Raw genomic sequence first — 18,460 nt, forward strand, 5'->3', positions numbered from 1 at the left:
TAGGATTGACTGGTTTGATCTCCTTGCAGCCCAAAGGACTCGCAAGAGTCTTCTCCAACACCGCAGTTCAAAAGCATACCTCCTAGGAATTGTACACACGTCCTTAATTATATCCTGTTAGTCTAGACCAGTCATCTTTCACTTCTTCCTCCTCCTCTTGATGTCATCAGTATCATCATCAGTTTGGTGTCTAAATCACCTGGCGTTACATATTAGGTACTCTAATACCTATTGATAGATGTTGGAAAACCTGTGCTGGTAGATATTTTGGTTTTTTTTCAAATTTTGCTCGAGTAATTTATCTGAGTGAAACATAAGAACTTTTCTAAAAGCCCAACTCAAGCCAAGAGTTTGTGATTTTTCACTCTAAATCTAATCTTTATTACTAACGGGATATAGTTTTGTATATATGAAAATGTATACAAGAAACATTTTTTAGACCAGTTTTCTAGACCTAGGACATTTACAGGTCTTTTTAGTAACTTGTACTATTAAAGAGGAATGAAGAATGAATTCTGGAGAAGGCAATGGCACCCCACTCCAGTACTCTTGCCTGGAAAATCCCATGGACGGAGGAGCCTGGTAGGCTGCAGTCCATGGGGTCGCTGAGAGTTGGACACGACTCAGTGACTTCACTATCACTTTTCACTTTCATGCATTGGAGAAGGAAATGGCAACCCACTCCAGTGTTCTTGCCTGGAGAATCCCAGGGACGGTGGAGCCTGGTGCGGTCGCACAGAGTTGGACATGACTAAAGTGACTTAGCAGCAGCAGCAGCAGCAAGAATGAACTCAGTTGCCTTTCAAGTTTAAAACAAAGTTAACCAACCCCCCTCCCCCCCTTTTTTTGGCTCTTTCAGGGGATGGGGAAGTTTATGTTTGGGATGTGAACTCTAGAAAGTGCCTTAACAGATTTGTCGATGAAGGCAGCTTATATGGATTAAGCATTGCCACATCTAGGAATGGACAGTATGTGGCTTGTGGGTAAGTAAACAGAGGTTCTGGTAACCTTTAATCACATTTTGCTAATGAAAAAATATTAATTGAATATATGAGATGGTACCTGAGTAGTTCTGTTTATAAAGTGTTTAGTGATATGACATTATAAACCCAGGTCTTTTACATTTTATTGTCTAAGATTTTCTAATATTTGTGTTTAATAATATTAATGGCAGTTTTTCAGCTCTTTAGCAAAGAAAATATTGGACTACCTTCTTGTGTGTGTGCATCCTAAGTCACTTCAGTCATGTCCAACTGTTTGTGACCCTATGGACAGTAGCCCGCCAGGCTCCTCTGTCCATGGAATTCTCCAGCCAAGAATATTGGAGTGGGTTGCCAGGCCCTCCTCCAGAGGATCTTCCCAACCCAGGGATCAAACCTGTATCTCTTGTGTCTCCTGCATTGGCAGGCAGGTTCTTTACCACTAGTGCCACCTGGGAAACCCAGACTCCCTTATTATGTTACAGTATTCTTTCCTCTTATGTTTGGAATATTTGTTTAAGTCTTAAAGATACTTAAAAGTGTATGTTCCTTCATCTAGCTATGTGGTATAAACCAATAACATGTTTTTACTGTTGTTAGTATTATAGAGATCTTGAAAGTATTATCTAGAACATGTTATTGTGTCATTGCTGAGAAAAATGGTTATTACACAGGGGAAAAGATGGCTTGATTGTCCTATTTGATTTTAAGATGCAGGGTAGGAGAAGGAGGTGGTGGGATACACCTGTAATTCTAAATGATTTTACCACCAAATCACTGATCAGCAACTGTAATTTTAGAACTTCCAGAAGTTGGTCTTTATGACTGTTAGATTAAACAAAATTGATCCATAAAGAGTTTTCATTCAGATTTCCCTTGTTGCGCAGTCCAGTGGGTCCAGCAGCATAGCTTACTCAACACTTTTTCTTCACCACCTCCTTCAAAGGCTAAAATTGGGGAAACTGCCTATAAATATCTCTGTCACCATTTGGATATTGGTCAGCAGCTACCTTGTAGCCTGGGAAGAAAGGAGAGTAGAACCAGGTTTTGGCGCTCGGAGGCCAGGCTAACATCATGTGAGTCTGACATAGGCAGGGGGACAGCCTGAGCCCAGCGTTTGCTAGAGCAATATGCACTGTGGCAGCAGTGTATGATAGCAAGTCTTTTGAGACCAAAGCTCCTTTAATATGTAGACAGATAGTAAAATTATAAGTAATTTTAAGCAGACCTGCTTTACCTTTGTGTTGTGTAAGACAGAAATGCACAAACGTAACTGTCACTCAGATTTGTGAAGTTAATCTTTTTCTGGTCTTTGCCTCTTTTTTTTAATATTACTTTTTACTAATCCCCTTTGACAGGCCCAGAGAGGAAAGAATCTAATATTAGCCACTTAAACTCATTTGATTTTAATTGCCTGTCAGTGTAATTGAATTCTGATGTGCTTGGTCAAAGACCATTCCTAGATTTTTATTGTTAAACCTGTAAAGAAAGGCCTTAACCCTTCTTAGAGGAGTTTCATGTAGGGGGAAGAGTTATTGGTGGTACAGTCAGAGCAGAGGTATGAATGTTGGAAATTTGATCTCTGGTTCTTCTGCTGCTTCGAAACCCAGCTTGTACATCAGGAAGTTCTCTGTTCAGTTTTCATACTGCTGGTTATGTGGATATCATTCAATATTCTTAGTAGCATGTTAGGATCAGTTATATTGTAGCACACATACCACTGTAAGTTTCCATATATTAAGATGATTAACTTGTGCCATTTTTGTTCCACACATCTAAGCAATAATCCCATAACAATTCTTGGGGTAGGGGCTTCCCTGGTGGCTCAGTGTTAAAGAATCCACTTGTCAATGCAGGAGACTAGGGTTCAGTCCCTGATCTGGGAAGACCCCACATACCACGGGGCAACCAAGTCTGTGCGCCACAACTGTTGAGTGAGAGCTTTACAGGCAGGAAAGCCAGGGGTCTCCAAACAGGATATAGGCTGCAAGTGTCAGACATATTTTACCTCTCTCTTAAGCGACAGGAGGAAGCAAACAAGTGTTAGGTTTTTTTCCCCTTCTCTATACAAATTTAAAAGGTTTCTCTTAAAATTCTGTGTTGCCATGATGACACTTGGCTCCACCTGAGCGTAACTTTTCTCAGACCTTGAGCTAACCAATGTGTTTTTTTATGGAAATGTTTTTCTTAAGCTATGTTAATGAACTGTGTATTTACCCTAGACTCTTGTCTTTCCTCAAGTCAGTTCTGCTTGAGACTCAGAACCAGGGCTCAACAAACCTGTATGTTTTACTCATACATTGTTCTCCTAATCTATGTTAATGAAACTATATACTTACTTGGACACCTGCCTTTCTTCAAGATAAATGTCAATCGTTTTATGGCTCGGGATGACTCACCTGGTGCCATTGTTATCTCAAAATGAATATTGGGGGTGAGGGGCCTGGTGCCACTCTGAATTTTGAGATGTCTCCTTTCTCTAATTAACAGCTTGCTGATAGGTATATAGTGAAAGTGAAGTCGCTCAGTCGTGTCCGACTCTTTGCGACCCCTTGGACTGTAGCCTACCAGGCTTCTCTATCCATGGGATTTTCCAGGCAAGAGTACTGGAGTGGGTTGCCATTGCCTTCTCCAGGGGACCTTCCTGACCCAGGGATCGAACCCAGGTTTCCTGCATTGTAGGCAGACGTTTTACCATCTGAGCCACCACGGAAGTATAGGTATATAACATCCAGCTAAAGATAGGTATATAACATCTGGCTAAAGACTAGCAAGGGGGCACTCTTTCTGCCCCCTTCTGATGTCTAAGTGAGAAGCTTTCTCTGTCTCTTTTATACTTTAATAAAACTGTATTACACAAAAAGTTTGTGAGCGATCAAGACTCCTCACTGGCCCCGGATTGAACTCCTCTCTTCCAAAGGCCAAGAATCATGGTGTCTTTCATGGCCCAGTAACAACCTGTCATGCACCTGCAACTATAAGCTGCAACTACTGAAGCTCACATCCTGGAGCCCATGCTCTGCAACAGGAGAAAGCCACCACAATGAGAAGCTCACACACAGCAATTGGTGGGTAGCCCCTGCTACCAGCAACTAAAGAAAAGCCCTTGCAGGAGGGAAGACCCAGCACAGCCAAAAATAAATAAATAAATAAATATTTTTAAAAAATTCATCAGAATAATGATAGTAAAGATGATCCAAAATCTTGAAAAGAAAGTGGAGGTTACAGGTAAATAGATTAGAGACAAGGATTGAGAAGATGCAAGAAATGTTTGACAAGGACTTAGAAGAAATAAAGCGTTGATCAGTAATGAATAATGCAATAACTGAGATTGAAAGCACTCTGGAGGGAAACGATAGTAGAATAACTGAGGCAGAAGATAGGATAAGTGAAGTAGAAGATAGAATGGTGGAAATAAATGAAGCAGAGAGAAAAAAAATAAGAATTAAATGAGGGCAACCTCAGAGACCTCTAGGACAATGTTAAATGCCCAGCATCCAAATCATAGTAGTATCAGAAGAAGAAGACAAAAAGAAGGGGCATGAAAAAACACTTCAGGAGATAATAGTTGAAAACTTCCCTAAAATGGGGAAGGAAACAGCCACCCAAGTCCAAGAAACCCAGAGAGTCCCAAACAGGATAAACCCAATGCAAAACACCCCAAGACACATATTAATCAAACTAATGAAGGTTAAACACAAACAGCAAATATTAAAAGCAGCAAGGGAAAAGCAACAAATAACACAAAAGGGGATCCTCATAAGGATAATAGCTGATCTTTGAAAAGAAACTCTTCAGGCCAGAAGGGAATGGCAGAACATACAGTGATGAAAGAGAAAAACCTACAACCCAGATTACTGTACCCAGCACGGATCTCATTCAGATATGAAGGAGAAATCAAAAGCTTTACAGACAAGCAAAAGCTGAGAGAATTAAGCACCACCAAACCAGCTCTTCAACAAATGCTAAAGGATCTCCTCTAGACAGGAAACACAGAAAAAGGTTTGTAAACTCGAACCCAAAACAACAAAGTAAATGGCAGTGGGATCATACTTACCAGTAATTACCTTAAATGTAAATAGGTTGAATGCCCCAACCAAAAGACAAAGACTGGCTGAATGGATACAGAAACAAGACCTCTATATATGCTGTCTACAAGAGACCCACCTCAAACCAAGGGACACATTACAGACTGAAAGTGAAGGGCTGGAAAAAGATATTTCATGCAAATAGAGACCAAAAGAAAACAGGAGTCGCAATACTCTTACCAGATTAAATAGACTTTGAAATAAAGGTCATAAAAAGAGACAAGGATACTACATAATGATCAGAGGATCAATCCAAGAAGATGTAACAATTAGAAATATATATGCATCCAAGTCAGAGAAGGCAATGGCGACCACTCCAGTACTCTTGCCTAGACAATCCCGTGGACGGAGGAGCCTGGTAGGCTGTAGTCCATGGGATCTTGAAGAGTTGGACACGACTGAGCGACTTCACTTTCACTTTTCTGCTTTGGAGAAGGAAATGGCAACCCACTCCAGTGTTCTTGCCTGGAGAATCCCAGGGATCGGGGAGCCTGGTGGGCTGCCGTCTATGGGGTTGCACAGAGTCGGACACAACTGAAGTGACGTAGTAGCAGCAGCGTGCATCCAAGTTAGGAACACCTCAAGACGTAAGGCAAATGCTAACAAGTATGAAAGGGGAAATTAACAGTAACACAATAATAATGGGAGACTTTAATACCCTACTCACACCTATGGATAGATCAACCAAACAGCAAATTAGAAAGGAAACACAAACTTTACATGATACAATGGACCAGTTAGACCTAGTTGATATCTCTAGGACATTTCACCCCAAAACAATGAATTTCACATTTTTCTCAAGTGCACACAGGACATTGTCCAGGATAGATCCCATCCTGGGCCATAAATCTAGCCTTAGTAAATTCAAAAAAAAATTGAAATCATTTCAAGCATCTTTTCTGATCACAATGTGGTAAGATTAGATGTTTACTACAGGAAAAAAGCTATTAAAAACACAGACATATGGAGGCTAAATAACATGCTTCTGAATAACCAACAAATCATGGAAGAAATCAAAAAGGAAATTAAAACATGCATAGAAACAAATGAAGTGAAAGCACGACAACCTAAAACCTATGGGATTTAGTAAAAGCAGTGCTAAGGGCAAGGTTCACAGCATTACAAGCCTGCCTCAAGAAACAAGAGAAAAGTCAAATTAACCTAACTCTACACCTAAAGCAACTAGAAAAAGAAGAAATGAAGAACCCCAGGATTAGTAGAAGGAAGGAAATCATAAAAATTAGGGCAGAAATAAATGAAAAAGAAACAAAGGAGACTCTACCAAAAATCAGCAAAACTAAAAGCTGGTTCTCTGAGAAGATAAATAAAACAGACAAACCATTAGCCAGACTCATCAAGAAAAAAAGGGAGAAGAATCAAATCAACAAAATTAGAAATGACAATGGAGAGATCACAACAGACAACACACACCAACAGATGACAAAGGATCATAAGAGACTACTCTCAGCAACTGTATGCCAATAAAAAGCAGAACCTGGAAGAAATGAACAAATTCTTAGAAAATTATAACCTTCCAGAACTGAATCAGGAAGAAATAGAAAATCTTAAGAGACCCATCACAAGCACGGATATAGAAGCTGTAATCAAAAATCTTCCAACAAACGAAAGCCCAGGAATAGATGGCTTCACAGTTGAATTCTTCCAGAAATTTAGAGAAGAGCTAACACTTACCCTACTCAAACTCTTCCAAAAAATTTCAGAGGAAGGTAAACTCCCAAGCTCATTCTGTGAGGCCACCATCATCATCCTGATATCAAAACCAGACAAAGATGCCACAAAAAAAGAAAACGACACGCCAATATCACTGATGAACATAGATGCAAAAATCCTCAACAAAATTCTAGCAAACAGAATCCAGCAACATATTAAAAAGATCATACATCATGGCCAAGTGGGCTTTATCCCAGGGATGCAAGGCTCCCTCAGCATTCACAGATCAATCATTGTGATACACCACATTAGCAAATTGAAGGATAAAAACCATATGATTAGATGCAGAAAAAACCTTTGACAAAATTCAACACCCATTTATGATAAAAACTCTACAGAAAGCAGGCATAGAAGGAACATACCTCAACATAATAAAAGCCGTATATGATAAACCCACAGCAAACATTATCCTCAGTGGCGAATAATTGAAAGCATTTCCCCTAAAGTTGGGAACAAGACCACTCTCACCACTACTATTCAACATAGTTTTGGAAGTTTTAGCCACAGCAGTCAGAGAAGAAAAAGAAATAAAAGGAATCCAGATTGGAAAAGAAGTAAAACTCTCACTGTTTGTAGATGACATGATCCTCCACATAGAAAACTCTAAAGACTACCAGAAAATTACTAGAGCTAATCAATGAATATAGTAAAGTTACAGGATATAAAATTAATAACACAGAAATCCCTTGCATTCCTACCAACAATGAGAAATTCCTGTATACCAACGAGAAAACGGAAATTAAGGAAATAATCATTCACCATTGCAATGAAAAGAATAAAATACTTAGGAATAAATCTACCTAAACAAACAAAGACCTATATATTTTTACAGTTTTACAGAAAAGTGTAAAACACTGATGAAAGAAACCACAGATAACACAAATAATGGAGAAATATACCATGTTCATGCATCAGAAGAATCAATATAGTGAAAATGAGTATACTGTCCAAACCAATCTATAGATTCAGTACAATCCCTATCAAGCTACCAACGGTATTTTTCACAGAACTAGAACAAATAATTTCACAATTTGTATGGAAATACAAAAAACCTCGAATAGCCAAAGCAATCTTGAGAAAGAGGAAAGGAACTGGAGGAATCAACCTGCCTGACTTCAGTCTGTACTACAAAGCCACAGTCATCAAGACAGTATGGTACTGGCACAAAGACAGAAATATAGATCAATGGAACAAAATAGCCCAGAGATAAATCCACACACCTGTGGACACCTTATTTTTGACAAAGGAGGCAAGAATATACAATGGGGCAAAGAGAGCCTCTTCAATAAATGGTTCTGGGAAAACTGGACAGCTACATGTAAAAGAAAAAAATTAGAACTCTTCCTAACACGTTACACAAAAATAAACTCAAAATGAATTAAAGACCTAAATTTAAGACCAGAAACTATAAAACTGCTAGAGGAAAACATAGGCAAAACACTCTGTGACATAAATCACAGCAGGACCCTGTATGACCCACCTCCCAGAGTAAAAGAAATAACAGCAAAAATAAATGGGACCTAATTTAAAAGCTTTTGCACAACGAAAGAAACTATAAACAAGGTGAAAAGACAACCTTCAGAGTAGGAGAAAATATAAGCAAACGAAGCAACTGACAAAGAATCTCAAAAATATACAAACGGCTCATGTAGCTCAATACCACAAAAATAAACAACCTAGTCAAGAAATGGACCAAAGAACTAAACAGACATTTCTCCAAAGAAGACATACAGATGGCTAACAAACACATGAAAAAATGCTGAACATCACTTATTAGAGAAATGCACATCAAAACCACAGTGAGGTTACCATCTCACGCCGGTCAGAATGGCTGCTATCATAAAGTCGACAAACAATGAATGCTGGAAAGGGTGTGGAGAAAAGGGAACCGGGTTACATTGTTGGTGAGAATGCAAACTAGTGCAACCACTATGGAGAACAGTGTGGAGATTCCTTATAAAATTGAAACTAGAACTGCCATTCAGTTCAGTTCAATCACTCAGTCATGTCTGACTCTGCAACCCAATAGACTGCACTCAGCTTCCTTTATAGTCCAACTCTCACATCCATACATGACTACTGGAAAAACCATTTTAGTGGGACACAAATGTTCAGTCCACAGCAAACTTTTCTAAACCCAGGATATATATTGTTTCTCCCGAGTGGTTAATAGGGACTACATAAGAGTTAGCTGTACTCAAATTAAGGGCTTTTTAATTAATGTATATGAAGTATACATCAGAAACTATACATATAAGTAGTTTGAAGACTTTACAACACTAAATCTAACATACTGTTTGTGAGTTGGCTAGAATTTCAAACTGCGGAGTCTTGTGTGTGAACTAAATTTGTCTTGCTTATGCATCGTGCCTGTTTCACTGTAGGCAGTAAGTGTTAAGTGAATCAGTGAGAATGTTGAGGGTAGGGATGAGAACACTTAATGCGTCACCCTTGTTAGTTTGAGTATTAATTTCTTGCAACTTTCAGGTTTATATTGCATTTGCTAATTAAGTATCCATGAACGACAACTACCTTATTCTTATTCCTTATACATGATGCCTGTAACATTAGGTGGTCTGAAGATTGAGGCCAAAAATGTTTACTGAAACTTGTCTGTGAATGATTCTGTTAGTCATTAAGATTTACATTTTATGAATATTGGGTATAATTCATTGTTGGTAAGTATTTCAGTAAACTTGGAATGGATGATCACTTCCGTTAATGGTTGACTGTGGTATTCTTATAGACCACAAAACTAAGGTCCTTGCTATTACAGCTGTCGTGCAGCACTGTTTTGGATGTTCTCATAAACAGAATAAAAAAAGAAAGGAGGAGATCTAAACAGGGGAAAGATGGTGCTCATTCGCTTATTAGAATGTTAGGTTGTCCATAAATGCCATGAGAGTGGCCCTCTTAGCCTCTTTTGTTTGTCTTTGCATCCTAGGCACTTAAACAGTGCCTGTCATAAAGTTGAAATTCAGTAAATATTTATTGAAGGAATGAATAATGAAGATCCTACGCTTCCTTGGAATTTCTAGCTACACTAGTAATTTAAAGGCTCCCAGCGTTAAGAAGATTTTGGTAAGACTACAGTAAAACTGATAGACTATGATTTTTGCCTTGGGATGGACACTCCAGCCCACAGTCCCTGTGTAACGTGAGACAGTTCCTATAAATATTAGTTTTGGGGGGGTGGGGTGTTATATCTTAATTCACTTGGATTGTGAAAATCCTTTTGCTTCTTTTTAATCTTTAATTCATTCATTTTTCTCTTTGCAGTTCTAATTGTGGAGTGGTAAACATATACAATCAAGATTCTTGTCTCCAAGAAACGAGCCCAAAGCCAATAAAAGCGATAATGAACTTGGTTACAGGCGTTACTTCTCTGACCTTCAATCCTACTACAGAAATCTTGGCAATCGCTTCAGCAAACATGAAAGAAGCAGTCAGACTGGTAATATTTCTTTACCCTTTCCTTTCAGCATTGATGATTTTAAAATTTTAAGTTGGAAACATGGAAAGATAATAAGGAAAGAGTTGAATTATTTTAAAAAGTAGCCTCTTTTGTTGCAAAAACTGCTAGATTGTAGATTTTAGGTGTGATTATAGAAATGATACACGGTAGCCATCAAATTTGTATTATTTCGGTTGTTTTGGGAAAGCTGTACTGTCCTTTCCTAACATTTCTTAAGGGGTGGTCTTCATTTTCAGAAGTTACTTTCATTATATACATGAAGGAAGATGTAAGAAAATATTTCATCCCTCTCTAGTTTTCTTAATTTACCTTTATAAGACCTGGTGTCATAATAGAGTGGAGGCAGTTCTTAAATTTTGAAAATAAATTGAGCTTGGACATTAATCATGTAAAAAGATCGCAGTTTAAATAGCTGAATAGTACTTGTGAAGATAGCTCTGTGCCAGGGGTTCCCAGGAAGGAACTCCCCCAGGTTTGGTGAGTGCTGAGCATTCAGTCGCTCAGTTATGTCCGACTCTTTGCAATCCCATGGGCTGAAGCCCGCCAGACTCCTCTGTCCATTGAATTTTCCAGGCAGGCATACTGGAGTGGGTTGCCGTTTCCTACTCCAGGGGATCTTCCCAACCCAGGGATCAAACCTGCATTGCTTGTTTCTCCTGCATTGGAAGGTGGATTCTTGTACCATTGCACCACATGGAATAGTATAGTAAATACAAGGACTCAAGGACTCAGAATATGGTCGTACTCATGGCTAAGAATTATTACAAAGAAAAGATACAAAGGATAAAGAAAAAGTTGTATGGGCTGAAGCCTGGAGGAAACCAGGCACAGGCTTCAGAAGTCCTCTCTTAAGGCAGATCACATAGGACATGTTTAATTTCTCGAGTAACAAGTTGTGGCAGCATGTGTTAAATGTTGTCTACCAGAGAAGCTCATCATAGACTCAGTGCCCAAGGTTTTTACTGGGGGTTGATCACGTAGGTACCCTCTACCTAGGAGGTACAAAGGTTCCCAGAAGTAAAGTCAAGTGTTCAACATAAACCACATTGGGAAAAAAAAAAAAAACACATTGGAGATCCTCTGGAGTATGAAATGACAACGCAGTCCAGTATTCTTGCCTGGAAAATTCCACGGACAGAGGATCCTGCTGGGCACAGTCCATGGATTCACATAGAGTTGGACATAACTGAGGCAACTGAGCACGGACTCATGAGCCATCCTTACCATTTAGGAGAAGGTGTCCCATCTGTGTAGGGACCTATATGCCAGTCAAATTCCCAGACAGCATCTAAGGGCCACTTGTAAGCGGGTCTTTCTAAGGATAACAGCCTCAGGCCAGTGTTCGCTCTTTTTTCTTTTTTTGCCCAGCATCAGAGCTCAGCTTAAATGTCACTCCACCTCGTGAAGTTGCCTGTGCTTCAGGCAGAATCAGTTTCTTGCGATAAGCCAGGTATACAGATGGCCAGGTATACAGAGAACCTTGAAAAGCAGCATCGCATTGTGCTGTTTTTATGTGTATACTACCAGATTGTAAACACGTTACAGAGATTCTTATTTTTATCTTACTTATACTCAGCAAATAAACCTTGCATGCTTCATCAGCTTTAATAATGTATAGTTTACAAAGATTTAAAGAATTTTACAAAAAATTTTGAGCCAAGTGATAGTCCTCAGAGGATCAGCTTACCCAAAGTCAGCAGCTACTAAAGACCAGTGAACTGTGATGCTAGATTCCGTATTCTTTCTAGCTTTTTTTTTCAGAGCCCTAGAATGTGTACAGGACTTCAGATGGCATGTAGGAGGCTAAGCTCCTCCCTGTATTATATAGAGCAGCTTTAGTATTACTTGTGATATATATATATTGGCATTCTGCATTAAGATTTTCTTTGAGGGAAGAAAGAGTTCTGCTGGGAAAATGTGGAAAATATATCATTGGGTTTTATTGCCTCTGTTGAATGAATCATTTGATAAATGAGAGGGTTCTAATTCAAGTCAGCTTTAAAATCCCCACTCCTGTAATGGAAGTGGTAGACTAGCACAAATCAATCTTTTATCATTTCAATGATAGTAAATTGTGTTAGAAAACCATGGGATCTATTTTTCTTGACATAATATTCTGCGAAACACCTATAGTTCTGTATAGTTTGCTTCAGTGATCATGGCAGCGTTTACGTTTTTTTATTGTAGTAAAATCACATAAGGAATTCATTAGTGTCAGCCACCTCCCATTTTTTAAATAGTAATCAGCTATAATATCAAGCAGCTTCCCTGATGGCTTAGATAGTAAACAGTCTGCCTGCAGTGCAGGAGACCCAGGTTTAGTCCCTGGGTCAGGAAAATCCCCTGGAGAAGGGAATGTCTACACACTCCAGTATTCTTGCCTGGAGAATTCCATGGACAGAGGAGCCTGGCGGGCTACAATACACAGAGTTGCAGAGTTGGAGATGACAGTGACTAACACTTTCTAACAACTTTCAACCGTAATGTCTAATGGAAATAAGCCAGGTATAATGCCTCTGTGAAACAGTGTCAGTATTATTAGATGCAGTCTCCTATAATGATCCAAGCAGTTCTGTTATTCCAGCAGTGAATATAACTCTTAAGTCATAGCACCATTAAGAGACTCAGAAGTTAAATTGTTACTACATCTTCAGTCTTGGATGTTGTAGGGGTTGTGGGACTCCTTAGTTATTAAAGATGAGAGAGCTTTTGTTGAATTTTGATAACTGGACCCTTAAATGTAATACAGAAATTATGTTGGAGATAAAGGGAACTTTATGAATTAAAGAAGTTGTGTTTTTATGGGACTTCTTATTGGTTCAATTACAGCTTTTAATACAAGGTCATAAAGAGAGATTAGAGAACAGCTGAGATCTAACCGGGGTGTGTGGGGGGGTCATTGGTCTGAGGGAAGATGTACTAATTCAGTGTAATCTCTGGGGAACTGTTTTTTCAGTATGTATTGGTTTGGCTGCACTGGGTCTTCGTTGCAGCTCAGGGGATCTTTTGATCTTCATTGTGGCATGCAAGATCTTTTAGTTGTGGCACATGGGATCTTGTTCCCTGTCCAGGGATCGAACCCAGGCCCCCTGTAAGCAAGGAGTCTTAGCCACTGGACCACTAGGCACTCCCTAAACTGGGGCTCTTGCAAGTAGATAGCTGAGTCTTTTAGGAAGGCATAAACCTGTTTTTTGCTCCTTGATATTCAAGTCAGTAGGGGAGATAAAATTTTAAATTGTTGATAAATTGGTATTTATCCTCCATCAGAACATGTCAGCTTGTCGTGTGAAGCTCTGGCCACTATGTATGTTTGTGTAGGTTTTTGTTGCACAGGGTACATTTAAAGGGACTCCATTTATATCATAAACTTTGTATTTACTGTAGTATTTCTGATAATTTTGGTAACAGAATTCTGTTTATTTAGCTAGACAAATACACAAAAGGTAAAATTAAACTTTAAAAAATTGCTTTGTGTCTTATACTCCAATTTTTGTCAGCATCTTTGCTTTAATGTGTCAAAGAGCACTTCTCATTAGCCTTTGCATTGATGACAGGCTGTGCAGGCAGAATCTGCTTCCCGGAGAAGGAGAATAATTGAAAATGGTCTGGAGAGTCACTCACTGTAAACTTTACTTTCTTGACTTAATGGTCAGTAGGCATTTACCAGGGTAGTAGGGCCTAGTGACTGAATGAAACCTGTGTAATAGACAGATGTATCTAATAGTTTTACCTGATACTTGTCTGTGAAAGTCCCCTTGATTAGCTGGTTTAAAGTCTGACCTAAAGTGAAGGATGATGGACTGCCGTGATTAATAGCTGAATGAGAATTCTGTGAGTATGAAGGTGCTGTGTTTCTTGGAAGAGCTAGAGAATGTGCGAGAGATGTTAAAATCCTAGTCTGCTTAAGGTAATGGCTTCCTTGCTTGGATTTTATTTATCCACAAATTGGATGAGGACTTGTCTTGCCTAGCTTGGATTTGGGCTCATTTCCCCCCTGAGCAGACTTTTCTGGAGAAAGAGACCTGGCCTTGAGGTGAGCTTTGGACTGTTTCTCAGTCAGAAGACAGTTTCACTTGAACCAGGTTTTCATGGTTTAGCCTGTCCTCGAGGAGGGATTCTCAACACCACATTGTTGAGAAATAAAAGTGAAAATAGGCAATCGTATGATACTGGAAAATTTGGTGTGATTTTGTCTTGGCTTCAGGCTCTTCATAGTGTTCTGTTCCTTGTACTCAGACTACAGTATTCTTCACTGTAGTTACTACGTTAGGACATTCATGGGTTCTGCTGCTGGCGTTCCGGGCTCCCCTGGCGGCCCAGTCAGTAATGAAACCGCCTGCAGTGCAGGAGACCCGGGTGCAGTTCCTGGGTCAGGAAGACCCCCTGGAGAAGGAAAAGGCAACCCGCTCCAGTATTCTTGCCTGGAGAACCCCAAGGACAGAGGAGGCTGGCAAGCTACAGTCCCTGGGGTCGCAGGAGTCAGACACGACTTAATGAGTAAACCACCACCGCTGACTTTTCACTTCGTTCATTCACTTGTTTGTTTGATCCTCCTAGGCACCAGGCTAGATGCTGCAGTTTATTAATAACAAAGCATCAAGAAAGCACTTTTTTCTCTTCCGTCCCTTTCTTCTCAGTTAATAGCATATTGAAAATAAAATTTTAATTTTGGAACACTTTGCTGTGTTAAGGGATCTGTACTTGATGTGTGTTACAATCAAAATGAACTTTTGTTCTAGCAAAATGATAGAATGAAGACTAAAATTTAAGATGAGCTCCCAGTTGTTTTAGTTTAAAAGCTTTTTATTGTTTCCTACAGGTCCACCTTCCTTCCTTTACAGTATTTTCAAACTTCCCAGTTGTTAAGAAGAAGAATATTTCTCTTATTCATACCATGGATTTTTCTCCCAGAAGTGGGTATTTTGCCTTGGGCAATGAAAAGGGGAAGGCCCTGATGTATAGGTAGGTGTTACTATCCTCACATCTAACAAAATGTACATTTTTCTACCATAAAATGTCACTAGCAAAACAATTTACTTGGAGTTTTTGGAGAAGAGGGGTGATGCTATGTTTTGAAAATGTCAAATTGAGGAAAAATTGCCCCATTAATAATACTGCCACTTTCTTGGTACCTTACGTTTTTAGATTAGCCTTTGTCGACTTGACTATGCTCTGTTTATTCCACTAGATTTAAGTGATATTTTTCAAAGAGGTATTTGTTTCTTTTCTGGCAGCTGTAAGCTGTAAATATGGATATTAACTACAAAGATTCCAAAAGTTTATGCTCTGTCCAGGTTCTTTTCTGCACTCAGTTTACTTGGCTATAAAGCAAAAACAAAATCTAATTGCATTGTTTCTAGAAGAAGATGCTGGTGACAAGGTGACTCTTGGAGGGAGAAACTGACTTAAGTCATAGCCCCCTTTCCTTGCTCCCATGTGCTGGCAATGAATGTTGTATAGAACCGTGTGTTCATGTTTGTATGCTTCAGGGAAAGCCTGCTTTCAAAGAAACTGAAATCTGGAGTAAAGAAGAGGAGTACAAATTGGTTTTGAGCAGATAGTTGTGAAAAGAGAATGTAGCAAACAATGATATGCTTATAGTTTTACTTACTTCGAAAGAAAATTGGGTGGAAGCTGCTAGGAAAATTGATAACTCCATTATTCTCATTACAGGTCATTTTTGGAGTGATTCTTTCAGTTTGGATTTTATAAAAGGATGCAGATATTTATGTGCTTCAAAATTCTCTTCCAAAGCCGTAATTTATTATAGCAACGGATTTTTTCTTTTCTTAAGCCCCTAAGCCCTTTAGAATTTTCACCAGAGCATTGGTCTCTAGTGAGACTGCTTCTAGCACGTGGTTTGCAGTGACAGCATTTCTGCTGGAAGTGGCTGATTAGGCATTTCACAGATTCTGCTTTAATGCTTTGGAGCAAGCTGATGGCTTGTATCTAAAATCTGAGGTATTAGCATTAGGATCCTTCAGAATATCAACTTGAGGAGTCTTAACGTAGCTGCTTAGTGAGAGTGATTGTGATTACATTTCCACACCTGAAGTCTTCCTAAGTGCCATGCTGTGATCTGATTGACAATACCGAGGGTAATCAAAAATTGTTTTGATGATTTGTCTTTTACTTTTTTCAGGTTGCATCATTACCCAGACTTTTAAAAAGATTATTCAAAGTAAGAAAAGCTTTTTTTTTTCTTTTCATTCTACAAAGTTTTAAGGTTATACTCATTGCTGTCAGTTGGCAGAGGGACCGTATTAGCTGATCTTTGTTTCTTTGCCTCTGAGTATCTTCAGTTAAGGGAGTGGGAAGGACATAGATCAGGAAGTTGGACTTGAACTTTTCCTTGGGAATTTCTTCTCCCAAATCACAACAATCTGGCTCTGTTCTTCTGAGGGAAGATTTTTAATACTATGTCCATAAATAGTCATCAAAATTATAATTACTGAGTATATAATTTGCAAAGCAGAAGAGACTTAACTGAGAGAGGTATCTTCATATATAATTACAGTTTCCATAAACTCAAGCCCTTTTATTTTGTATGTTGTAGCTTGCCTTATAGCTAGTGAATGGTTGGCCATTAGTTTTGCTGCCATATGTAATATATGTATTTGGCACATGCATGTATATATATATACATATATACCATATATATATGGTATACATCATAAAAAAATACATATACATATGTTGTATATATTCTTTTTCTTCTAGTTTTATTGAGATATAATTGGCATATAGCACTGTATAAGTTTCAGGTGTCCTGCATAATGATTTGACATACATATATCATGAAATGATTACTACAGTAACTTTTAATGAGCATCCATCATCTCATATAGATACGAAATGAAAGAAATAGATAAAAACTCCTTTCTTTGTGGTGAGAAGTCCTAGGATTTTCTCTCTTAACTTTCGTATATAATGTGTGGCAGTGTTCATTGTATTTATCATATTGTATATCACATCCCTAGTACATATTTATCTTATAACTCCAAATTTGTACTTTTTGACTTCAAGATACAAGGTTTTTGCCTTCCTCCAATTGCTGCTTGATATTTAAAACAGTAGGACATTATTTTCTTCCCGTGGCTTGATTTTCACCTGAGATATGGTGGTCATTCTGACATTGAACTTTGCAGTTGACCTGTTCATCACAGTTGAGTAATTTGATCTTCTGAGATTCATAAATGTTGAGGAGAAACTCTGGAAGTGCATATAGACTTAATTAGGGGAAAGAATTTTTGAAGGTAGCAGAATTTTGAGCAGAACACTAACCAGGAGGAGAAAACAGTCCAGTTATCTTGCCTCTTCAGACAACACTGCCAGTGCATGCTGTTTGTTGATAACCAGTGGCTATAAATCAAGTATATAATTTCTTCTGTTCTTTCCTCAGATCCAGTTGAGCCACTGGAAAAACCCGTCCTGAAATCTCAGAGACTTTCCAGAAAGTGTGATAATATATAGATAATGATATATTGAGTCAGATGTGCTTTTTTTGTTACTAGGAATGTTTTAATAAACTCACAGTAACTTTTGTTTGAAACTAAGTATATGTGGTTCTTCCTTCTCTACCTACCTACACACAGACACACACATGCTAATTTGGGTGCGTTTCTTTTAAGACTGGACCTGAGACATTGAACACACCTGTCTGTAGCCAAAAATAACATAGGTAGATAGTCTTGTATTTCACAGTTAACCCTGATTAGTATTTCTCCCTTTCTCAGGATTAGTCAGTTCAGTTCAGTCACTCAGTCATGTCCGACTCTTTGCAACCCCATGGACTGCAGCATGCTAGGCTTCCCTGTCCTTTACCAACTACTGTAGCTTGCTCAAACTCATGTCCATTGAGCTGATGATGCCATCAAACCATCTCATCCTCCGTTGTCCCATTCTCCTGCTGCCTTCAGTCTTTCCCAGTATCAGGGTCTTTTCCAATGAATGAGTCAGTTCTTCGCATCAGGTGGCCAGAGTATTGAAGTTTCAGCTTCAGCATCAGTCCTTCCAGTGAATGTTTAGGACTGATTTCTGTTAGGATTGACTGATTTGATCTCCTTGCAGTCCAAGGGACTCTCAAAGAGGCTTCTCCAACACCACAGTTCAAAAGCATCAATTCTTTGGCACTCAGCTTTCTTTATAGTCCAACTCTCACATCCATACTTGACTACTGGAAAAAC

General features: G+C 38.8%; 1 protein-coding gene across 1 annotated transcript in view; it reads left to right on the forward strand.

Moving 5' to 3' along the window:
- Positions 1–17,830, forward strand: part of UTP18 (UTP18 small subunit processome component) — a 52,767-nt gene extending 34,937 nt beyond the window's left edge. The window contains exons 10-14 of the mRNA XM_040245752.1: positions 860–983; positions 10,079–10,253; positions 15,094–15,236; positions 16,417–16,455; positions 17,677–17,830. Coding sequence (XP_040101686.1) covers positions 860–983; positions 10,079–10,253; positions 15,094–15,236; positions 16,417–16,441 — 467 coding nt within the window. The 3' untranslated portion in view covers positions 16,442–16,455; positions 17,677–17,830. The remainder of the gene's footprint in view (positions 1–859; positions 984–10,078; positions 10,254–15,093; positions 15,237–16,416; positions 16,456–17,676) is intronic.
- The last annotated feature ends 630 nt before the right edge of the window (positions 17,831–18,460 follow it).

Source organism: Oryx dammah, unplaced genomic scaffold, assembly GCF_014754425.2.
Source record: "Oryx dammah isolate SB20612 unplaced genomic scaffold, SCBI_Odam_1.1 HiC_scaffold_8, whole genome shotgun sequence".
NCBI classification, from domain to species: Eukaryota; Metazoa; Chordata; class Mammalia; order Artiodactyla; family Bovidae; genus Oryx; species Oryx dammah.